At 49.1% G+C, this 10,426-nt stretch overlaps 1 protein-coding gene across 5 annotated transcripts in view; it reads left to right on the top strand.

The window, feature by feature from the left end:
• LOC109883367 (runt-related transcription factor 1) overlaps window positions 1-8,329 on the top strand; it is a 57,718-nt gene extending 49,389 nt beyond the window's left edge. For 3 of the 5 annotated variants that reach the window (XM_031824083.1, XM_031824082.1, XM_031824084.1), the window contains 3 exons: window positions 1,425-1,625; window positions 6,849-6,995; window positions 7,120-8,329. In XM_031824083.1, coding sequence (XP_031679943.1) covers window positions 1,425-1,625; window positions 6,849-6,995; window positions 7,120-7,628 — 857 coding nt within the window. In that variant the 3' untranslated portion in view covers window positions 7,629-8,329. The remainder of the gene's footprint in view (window positions 1-1,424; window positions 1,626-6,848; window positions 6,996-7,119) is intronic. The other 2 variants (XM_031824085.1, XM_031824086.1) reach the window with 1 other exon arrangement.
• Window positions 8,330-10,426: the final 2,097 nt, after the last annotated feature.

Genomic DNA, 10,426 nt, shown 5'->3' with positions numbered 1-10,426 from the left:
CTCTCTCTTCTTCCCTCTCTCTCTCTTCCCCTCTCTTCCCCTCTCTCTCTTCCCCTCTCTCTCTTCCCCCTCTCTCTCTCTCTTCCCCTCTCGCTATCTCTCTCTCTCTTCCCCCTCTCCGCTCTCTCTCTCTCTCTCTTCCCCTCTCTCTCCTCCTCTCTTCCCCTCTCTCTCTCTCTCTCTCTCTCTCTTCCCCTCTCTCTCTCTCTCTCTCTTCTTCCCCTCTCGCTATCTCTCTCTCTCTTCCCCTCTCTCGCTCTCTCTCTCTCTCTCTTCCTCTCTCTCTCTCTCCTTCCCCTCTCTCTCTCCTCTCTTCCCCTCTCTCTCTCTCTCTCTCTCTTCCCCTCTCTCTTCTCTCTCTCTTCCCCTCTCTCTCTCTCTTCCCCTCTCTCATCTCTCTCCTCTCTTCCCCTCTCGCTATCTCTCTCTCTCTTCCCCTCTCTCGCTCTCTCTCTCTCTCTCTTCCCCTCTCTCTCTCTCTCTCTTCCCCTTCTCTCTCTCTCTCTCTCTCTCTCTCTCTTTCCCCTCTCTTCTCTCTCTCTCTCTCTCTCTTCCCCTTCTCGCTATCTCTCTCTCTCTTCCCCTCCTCTCTCTCTCTCTCTCTTCCCCTCTCTCTCTCTCTCTCTCTTCCCCCTCTCTCTCTCTCTTCCTCTCTTCTCTCTCTCTCTCTCTCCTCTCCTCTTCTCTCTCTCTCTTTCTCTCTCTTCCCCTCTCGCTATCTCTCTCTCTCTTCCCCTCTCTCGCTCTCTCTCTCTTCTCTTCCCCTCTCCTCTCCTCTCTCTCTCTTCCCTCTCTCCTCTCTCTCTCTCTCTTCCCCTCTCTCCTCTCTCTCTCTCTCTCTTCCCTCTCTCTCTCTCTCTCTTCCCCTCTCTCTCTCTCTCTCTCTTCCCCTCTCTCGCTCTCTCTCTCTCTTCCCCCCTCTCTCTCTCTCTCTCTTCCCCTCTCTCTCTCTCTCTCTCTCTCTCTCTTCCCCTCTCTCTCTCTCTCTCTCTCTTCCCCTCTCTCGCTCTCTCTCTCTTCTCCTTCCCCTCTCTCTCTCTCTCATGCTGTTTTGTTGTGGTCTGTTGAGGACTCCCTTCATCATTATGTCCTTTCAGTCTGGCCCCCCATATCACTCAACATGAAACCAAATAGGGAAAATCTCATATTGGAATTAGAACTGAGACCTCAGACTAAAGAAAAAGAAGAAAGAAAAACATGTCAACAAACAGACAGGCAGACAGACAGGCAGACAGACAGACAGACAGACAGGCAGGCAGACAGACAGGCAGACAGGCAGACAGACAGGCAGACAGACAGGCAGACAGGCAGACAGACAGGCAGACAGACAGGCAGACAGACAGGCAGACAGACTGAGAGATTGATTGATTGAATGAATGATTGATTGATGGAGAGTGTATGCGTTTCTGCCTGCGTGTTTGTAGGCCACAGACAGAAGTTGGAGGATGTGAAGACGGGAGCATTGGCCTTCTCCGAGCGTCTCAGTGAGCTGGAGCAGCTAAGGCGGAGCTCCATGAGGGTCACGCCCCCTCACCATCATCACCACCACGCCCCCACTCCCAATCCCCGGCCCGCCCTGAACCCGGCCCAGTTCAGCAACCCCACACACCACACACAGATACCAGGTGAGTCTTCTCTCATGGTACCACATACACCCATGGTGCATAGGCTACATGCTAACTGTCATCACACAGTGAAATCACTGGCATTATGCCTCCACAAACGTAGCAAACAACACTCAAACAATGTGTAAGAGAGCAGGAGAGAAGAGGCTCAATCAATTTGTTTTTCACACATTGTTCTGTGTATATTTATCTAAGCCGTGTTTTCTTTAACTCTGGGTTTGGAAAGACCAGTACTTCCTTTTTTGTGGTTTTAGCCAATCCTATTGCGGTTGACGTGTGGCACTAGAGCCTCTGACACACACGCCCGCAGTTTCTGTTCCTCTTCTCCAGAAGTGTTGTGTGTGTATGTCTGTGTGTGTGTGTGTGTTGGCCAGTATATGTAGACAGTTGTCGTGAGGAAGCGGGCCAGGGAGGAGAGGAGGAAGTGAGAGTCAGCTGACAGGAAGTAGAAGTGTGTGAAAAAACCCTCATTTAAAATCTAAACACGCAATACTCCAGTGGAGGCTGCTGAGGGGAGGACGGCTCATAATAATGGCTGGAACGGAGCGAATGGAATGACATCAACCACATGGAAACCATGTGTTTGGTGTATTTGATACCATTCCACTCCAGCCATTACCACAAGCCCGTTCTCCCCAATTAAGGTGCAACCAGCCTCCTGTGCAATACACTACAGTATATAAGGGAGTCTTTCACATTACACGTAAGAGACCAGCAAAATATTGACATTGACAGGAATTAGCTATGTCTCCAAAAGTGATGTCAACAAATGACATGAGATGGAGATGGAATCAGAGATGGGTGTATGGAGAGATGGAGAAAGAGGAGGGAGGTAAAGAGAGATGGAAAGACGAAGAGAGAAATAAAATACCCCAAAAGATACATGAGACGCGAGAGAGAAACGGGGATAAGGATGGATGGATAGAAGGAGAGGAGTCCGAAAGAGAGGGGCAGGCCCCAGTCCTTCCTGTCTGGTGTGTCTCTCAGATCCTGAGGCCACAAAAATAGCAACAGGAGCACTGCCAGCGGAAACCGTTATTAAGTAATTCAAGACCTCTCTCTTTCCCTCCCTCTCTCTTTCTCTCTCTCTTTCCGTCCCTCCCTCTTTCTCTCTCTCTTTCCCTCCTACTTCTCTTTTCATATCTGTGAAAATCTGAGGCAGCTGGGGCCATGGGCTGGGTGTATGTGTGTGTCAGAGGCAGCTCTGTGTGTGTGTGTGTGTGTGTGTGTGTGTGTGTGTGTGTGTGTGTGTGTGTGTGTGTTTGTGTGTGTGTGTGTCCAGTCTGGTTGTCAGTATGTGGCGTGCCAACCAGAGTGGGTTGGCATGCAGTCAGTGTGGGGTCTGTCCTGAGGCTATGGGCTTTGTGTGTGTCAGTAAGTGGGTGGGTATGTGTGTAGGAGTGTGTTCTCTCCATCCAGTGTGTGCCAGCTGAGGCCACCTGACCGATTCCATTTGCCCCATCTGTCCAAATGTAATCTTGGACACCCAGAAATAAAACACTTGCGTCAGATGCTCTAATTAAGTTCTGGGGGGATACGTGTTCGAAAATGAACTAACGAGACTAGAGAAGTCTCCACCCCCAAGACGTAAACTCTCAGTCACCTTCGAGCCTATCAGCCAAATGTCCCCTCCCATTCCGAAATTACATTTGAAAGATGTGAGCACCTGCAAAATCGGGATTTGTCCAAATGATGAGTCTGTTGGCAGATACCTGTAATGTTAGAACAAGAGACGGTGATAGAGAGCAAGAGAGAGAGTAAAATCATGATTAATCTTTCAGTCTCTCTGTGTGTGTGTGTGTGTGTGTGTGTGTGTGTGTGTGTGTGTGTGTGTGTGTGTGTGTGTGTGTGTGTGTGTGTGTGTGTGTGTGTGTGTGTGTGTGTGTGTGTGTGTGTGTGTGTGTGTGTGTGTAAAGCTTACCGTGTGCGTGTAGGCGAGTGACTATGCATATGTCTACATGTGTGTGGGAATGCAGTAAAATGAATGAACCGCAGCAGCAGCAGCCCCGGATACACAGACCCGCCTCCAGCCACCCACCCAGCCATGTGTGACTCCTGCCCCAGATCAGAGCTCCGAAGCCTGGGGAGGGGAGCCAAGAAAGGAGGGGGTCTTGGCACTGGGCCTAGGCCTCAGTGTTTTGTTCTTGGGGGAGCTGGCTGCACTTAAAAAGGCCATTGACGTCTTGGCTGCTGTGTGCAATTTGCTTCCCCTCTCTGTCTGCAGAGTATGTGGGACACACACACACACACATACATACACGTACACACTTTTGTCTGCGAGTCTGAGGGCGATCACTGGCATTTATTGGACCACAGGGAAAAGAACCGGCTGCCTAAGAGCACACACACACACACAACCCCCCCACCCTTCCTACGCCCCCTCACTAGGCTAATCACTTCCTCTCCTCTCTGTCTCCATCTGTCCATCTCTCTCCATCTTTCTCTTCTTTATTCCCTCTTCCTCTCCCTTCCTCTCTCCTCCACTCCTCCCACTCCCTCCATCTCTCTCCATCTTTCTCTTCTTTATTCCCTCTTCCTCTCTCCTCTACTCTTCCCACTCCCTCCATCTCTCTCCATCTTTCTCTTCTTTATTCCCTCTTCCTCTCCCTTCCTCTCTCCTCCACTCTTCCTCTCCCTTCCTCTCTCCTCCACTCTTCCTCTCCCTTCCTCTCCCTTCCTCTCCCTTTCTCTCTCCTCCACTCTTCCTCTCCCTTCCTCTCCCTTCCTCTCCCTTCCTCTCTCCTCCACTCTTCCTCTCCCTTCCTCTCTCCTCCACTCTTCCTCTCTCCTCCACTCTTCCTCTCCCTTCCTCTCTCCTCCACTCTTCCTCTCCCTTCCTCTCTCCTCCACTCTTCCTCTCCCTTCCTCTCTCCTCCACTCTTCCTCTCCCTTCCTCTCTCCTCCACTCTTCCTCTCCCTTCCTCTCTCCTCCACTCTTCCTCTCCCTTCCTCTCTCCTCCACTCTTCCTCTCCCTTCCTCTCTCCTCCACTCTTCCTCTCCCTTCCTCTCTCCTCCACTCTTTCTCTCCCTTCCTCTCTCCTCCACTCTTCCTCTCCCTTCCTCTCTCCTCCACTCTTCCTCTCCCTTCCTCTCTCCTCCACTCTTCCTCTCCCTTCCTCTCCCTTCCTCTCCCTTTCTCTCTCCTCCACTCTTCCTCTCCCTTCCTCTCCCTTCCTCTCCCTTCCTCTCTCCTCCACTCTTCCTCTCCCTTCCTCTCTCCTCCACTCTTCCTCTCTCCTCCACTCTTCCTCTCCCTTCCTCTCTCCTCCACTCTTCCTCTCCCTTCCTCTCTCCTCCACTCTTCCTCTCCCTTCCTCTCTCCTCCACTCTTCCTCTCCCTTCCTCTCTCCTCCACTCTTCCTCTCCCTTCCTCTCTCCTCCACTCTTCCTCTCCCTTCCTCTCTCCTCCACTCTTCCTCTCCCTTCCTCTCTCCTCCACTCTTCCTCTCCCTTCCTCTCTCCTCCACTCTTTCTCTCCCTTCCTCTCTCCTCCACTCTTCCTCTCCCTTCCTCTCTCCTCCACTCTTCCTCTCCCTTCCTCTCTCCTCCACTCTTCCTCTCCCTTCCTCTCTCCTCCACTCTTCCTCTCCCTTCCTCTCCCTTCCTCTCTCCTCCACTCTTCCTCTCCCTTCCTCTCCCTTCCTCTCTCCTCCACTCTTCCTCTCCCTTCCTCTCTCCTCCACTCTTCCTCTCCCTTCGTCTCTCCTCCACTCTTCCTCTCCCTTCCTCTCTCCTCCACTCTTCCTCTCCCTTCCTCTCCCTTCCTCTCTCCTCCACTCACTCCATCTCTCTTTATCTTTCTGTCCATCATCATGTCCTGGATCTTTTACTATTTAGTAAATGATGGTGTAGTGAGTGGTGTTATGAGTGAAGGTGTAGTGAGTGAAGGTGTAGTGAGTGATGTAGTGAGTAAAGGTGTAATGAGTAAAGGTGTAGTGAGTAAAGGTGTAATGAGTAAAGGTGTAGTGAGTAAAGGTGTAGTGAGTAAAGGTGTAGTGAGTAAAGGTGTAGTGAGTAAAGGTGTAATGAGTAAAGGTATAATGAGTAAAGGTGTAGTGAGTAAAGGTGTAATGAGTAAAGGTGTAATGAGTAAAGGTGTAGTGAGTAAAGGTGTAATGAGTAAAGGTATAATGAGTAAAGGTGTAGTGAGTAAAGGTGTAATGAGTAAAGGTGTAATGAGTAAAGGTGTAGTGAGTAAAGGTGTAATGAGTAAAGGTATAATGAATAAAGGTGTAATGAGTAAAGGTGTAATGAGTAAAGGTGTAATGAGTAAAGGTGTAGTGAGTAAAGTCGTAATGAGTAAAGGTGTAATGAGTAAAGGTGTAGTGAGTAAAGTCGTAATGAGTAAAGGTGTAATGAGTAAAGGTGTAATGAGTAAAGGTGTAATGAGTAAAGGTGTAATGAGTAAAAGGTGTAGTGAGTGATGTAGTGGGTAAAGGTGTAATGAGTAAAGGTGTAATGAGTAAAGGTGTAATGAGTAAAGGTGTAGTGAGTGATGTAGTGGGTAAAGGTGTAATGAGTAAAGATGTAATGAGTAAAGGTGTAATGAGTAAGGTGTAATGAGTAAAGGTGTAGTGAGTGATGTAGTGGGTAAAGGTGTAGTGAGTGATGTAGTGGGTAAAGGTGTAATGAGTGAAGGGTGTAGTGAGTAAAGGTATAGTGAGTGAGGGTGTAGTGAGTAAAGATGTAGTGGGTAAAGGTGTAGTGAGTGATGTAGTGGGTAAAGGTGTAGTGAGTGATGTAGTGGGTAAAGGTGTAATGAGTGAAGGTGTAGTGAGTGAAGGTATAGTGAGTGAAGGTATAGTGAGCGAAAGTGTAGTGAGTAAAGCTGTAGTGAGTGAAGGTGTTGAGAGTTTTACACACTCACAGAAAACTACTTCACTCACATCTCTCTTCAATCACATCCAGTATAGACTGTAATGTTTCAGTTTCTACCTGTTCAGCAGATGCTGGGGTGAAACAACCTCCGGCGTGTGTGTGTGTGTGTGTGTGTGTGTGTGTGTGTGTGTGTGTGTGTGTGTGTGTGTGTGTGTGTGTGTGTGTGTGTGTGTGTGTGTGTGTGTGTGTGTGTGTGTGTGTGTGTGTGTGCGCGAGCGTGTGTGCGTGTGTGTATGTAACCCTCTCTCAACGTGTGTGTCTGTGGGTGGTGGGATAGGCAGAATATATATTTCCATTCTAATGAAATGAATGAATAAAGTATCTGTTCTATTCTAATCTCTCAGACTCTAGGCAGATGCAGACATCTCCGTCGTGGTCCTATGAGCAGTCCTACCCCTACCTGGGTCAGATAACCACGCCCACCGTCCACTCAACCACGCCCATCTCACCCAGCCGCTCCTCCCTCAGTGACCTGTCCAGCCGCCTCTCAGGTAACACACAAACACTCATTCACCCACTGCCGACTGCCCGTAGTGTTCTCTTACAGTCATCGATTGCACTCATTCACTTCCTGCTTCCACTCTAACCTCTAACCCCTGACCTCTCCCCCTACAGGCCCTGACCTCACAGCCTTCAGCGACCCCCGTATGTCCCTGGATCGCCCGTTCTCCTCCCTGACCTCGCTCCCTGACAGCCGCTACCCTGACCCGCGCATGCACTACCCTACTGGGGCCTTCACATACACCCCTACCCCTGTATCCAATGGCGCCATCGGACTGACCATGGCAACCACTCCTGCTGGGCGTTACCACACCTACCTCCCCCCGCCCTACCCCACAAACGCCCCCCAGGGCCAAGGTGGACCGTTCCAGGCCGGTTCCTCTCCCTACCACCTGTATTATAGCACGGCCGCTGGGTCCTACCAATTCTCCATGATGGCGGGGGGAGGCGGGGAGCGGTCTCCTCCGAGGATATTCCCTCCCTGCACCAACGCATCCATAGGCTCCTCCCTCCTGCACCCGTCTCTGCCAAATCAGAGCGAAGGGGTGGGGGTGGAAGCGGAGGGAAGTCACAGTAGCTCCCCTACCAATATGGTACCCGAGGCCGTATGGCGGCCATACTGAGCACAGCAGCGGGGTTGATAAATGATTGACGGACTTGCTGGCTAATTGGAGTGGAGAAGGGGCTTTCACGGAGCGTTCCTATTGGATCATTAGAATGATCAAGGAACAAATTGAGGAAGGAACAGAAACAGGGTGCCATTTTACACCGAGGAGCATGCAGCAGCACTGAACTGAAAATAATTCAGCTTTGTTTTATAAAAGGATTGTTTGCCATGGTTATGATTGTTGTTGGTATTATGAATTACTCGTGGCCAAAAATACAATGGGTGATTTTTATGTGCCACAGGCACTCCCCTCCTATCCCACCTTTCCTTGTACCTCCTCCCCCTCTCCTCCCTTATCCCCCTCTCCCCTCGCTCAAAATGGAGAGAGTGCTGTTAATGTAAATTATGGTCAGCCAAGATCTGTGTCTGTTCTGTCATGTTTGTATTGGTTTATGGCCGTGATATTGTCTGCACTGATCTACAATCAGCACTGTTAGTCGATTCACAATGGTTAAGGGTAGGAATTTACAGGGAATGCTGTACCCAGTTCAGTGCTTATGGACATTGTACTGTCACACCAAACTGTAACAGGTCGTTTGCTTTATGATTCCTTAATTTATTCTCTTACAATACCTTTTTGGTTGTACGGTGTGTGTGTGTGTGTGTGTGTGTGTGTGTGTGTGTGTGTGTGTGTGTGTGTGTGTGTGTGTGTGTGTGTGTGTGTGTGTGTGTGTGTGTGTGTGTGTGTGTGTGTGTGTGTGTGTGTGTGTGTGTGTGTGTGAAGGAACAGATAAGGCCTACATTGCCACATGATTCACCTCATATTTGTAAATAGTCTTTAAATGTAAATGACGACATTGTCCATGTTTGATGACATCATTGCCTCCCACACAGGTATGTCACAGCAACATCAAATATGCTTTTTCTCACATTTTGTTTACTTTATGAATATAAATATTGTTTGTAATGAAAATAAAACCAGTCTTTTTGTATTTTCTCTAAATCTCTCTCGCACAATCTGTCTCAATCTCTCCCTTTCCCTCTCTCGTATTGGGCTGAAGGGAAAGGGACTTGTTGGCACTGGAATCTGTGCCAACATTCTCCCCCCTCCTAAGCACACACACACAGCCTTATGCTATTCCTGAACCAGGAAGAATTTACACAGGCAACCAGACAAGCACTGGCCTGCCCTCTCTGCCACTCTACGTTTCTAGAAAGACAAACTCAACCTTCACTAAAATACACACTGATATGGGCGCGTAGACAGACACTCACAAAGACTTCTGAAATGTACTGTAAATACACACTGATATGGCCACCTCTCTCTCTCCTCTCTCTCTCTCTCTCTCTCTCTCTTTCTCTCTCTCTCTTCTCTCTCTCTCTCTCTTTCTCTCTCTCCCCTCTCTCTCTCTCTCTCTCCCCTCTCTCTCTCTCTCTCTCTCTCTCTCTCTCTCCTCTCTCTCTCTCTCTCTCTCTCTCTCTCCCCTCTCTCTCTCTCTTCTCTCTCTCTCCCCTCTCTCTCTCTTTCTCTCTCTCTCCTCTCTCTCTCTCTCTCTCTCTCTCTCTCTCTCTCCCCTCTCTCTCTCTCTCTCCCCCCTCTCTCTCTCTCTCCCCCCCCCCCCCCCCCCCCCCCCCTCTCTCTCTCTCTCTCCCTCTCCCTCTCTCTCTCTCTCTCTCTCTGCCCCCCTCTCTCTCTCTACCTCTCCCCCCTCTCCCTCTCTCCATCTCCCCCCCCCCTCCCTCTCTCTCTCTCCCTCTCCCTCTCTCTCTCTCCCTCTCCCTCTCTCTCCCTCTCCCTCTCAGGGCTAAATAACCCACAGACACACACACAAACTGACACACAGATAGCTGAATAAAGGCGAACCTGTCCAGACAGTGGGTACACAGAGCGTGGCTGTTAGGTCTGTGTTGTAATCCTTCTCCAGGACTCAGGCCAAGGCCCATAAAACCACACAGTCTCCAGGAGAATAGGGCAGTGGGGTGGGAGAGACACAGAAACACAGTCTATGATGCTATAATACACCACTATTCACTGTCAGTCTATGATATAGCCTATGGTATTCTTTATCCAAAACCAAGGAGTTAATCTAGGTATTTATTATGTGTTCCAAGCAGGTTTCAAACGGAGTAAAACCCATAACTCATGTGTTGCAACCTACCTATAAACCAACTGAATCATCTACTTTGACATGTAACAAAGAATCCACAGACAAATAGGTCTATTCCTCATGACTTGGTTAGGGGAACCTTATCATAAATCAACATTCAATGAGAAAGCGTTGTGAATAGCGTCTCCTAATGAGGCCCACAGACTTTGTGGTGGTCTTATGAGAAACAGGCAAAACTTGATCTACGTATGGCTACCATGTCACGTTGATCTTCCTTTGAGGAAGTGTAGATCGATAATTAAATTGTAGTCGCAACTTTATCATCAGGGATGCATACTTTCCGTTGCTTTGTTTGAAGTTTCACCAGGGGTGTATTCAATCAGCCGTTTATTAAACGGAAGCAACGGAAATAAATTTGCTAAACGTTTTGAAACTGTTTAGACTAATGATTACACCCCTGGTTTGTTTGACAATGCTCGCACATGTCCAGCTCAGTGAAAAATACCTGTATACAATTACAGGTGCACTAAACCCTTACACCCGCCTTATTATACTCCATGTTGACATAGGGTCATTTTTCCAATAGGCGTAGCCTACAAGCCAGAGGAACCGTTGAGGGGAACACCCACCGCCATCGGGAACGTGGGAAACGCATTAAACTAGTTTATCCCCGTTGATATTGGCAGCCTATGAGCGTGACATACTC

The sequence above is a fragment of the Oncorhynchus kisutch genome, linkage group LG5 (assembly GCF_002021735.2).
Source record: "Oncorhynchus kisutch isolate 150728-3 linkage group LG5, Okis_V2, whole genome shotgun sequence".
NCBI lineage: Eukaryota > Metazoa > Chordata > Actinopteri > Salmoniformes > Salmonidae > Oncorhynchus > Oncorhynchus kisutch.
Note: the sequence above shows the minus strand (reverse complement) of the source record. Positions and strands in the feature narration are given on the sequence as shown.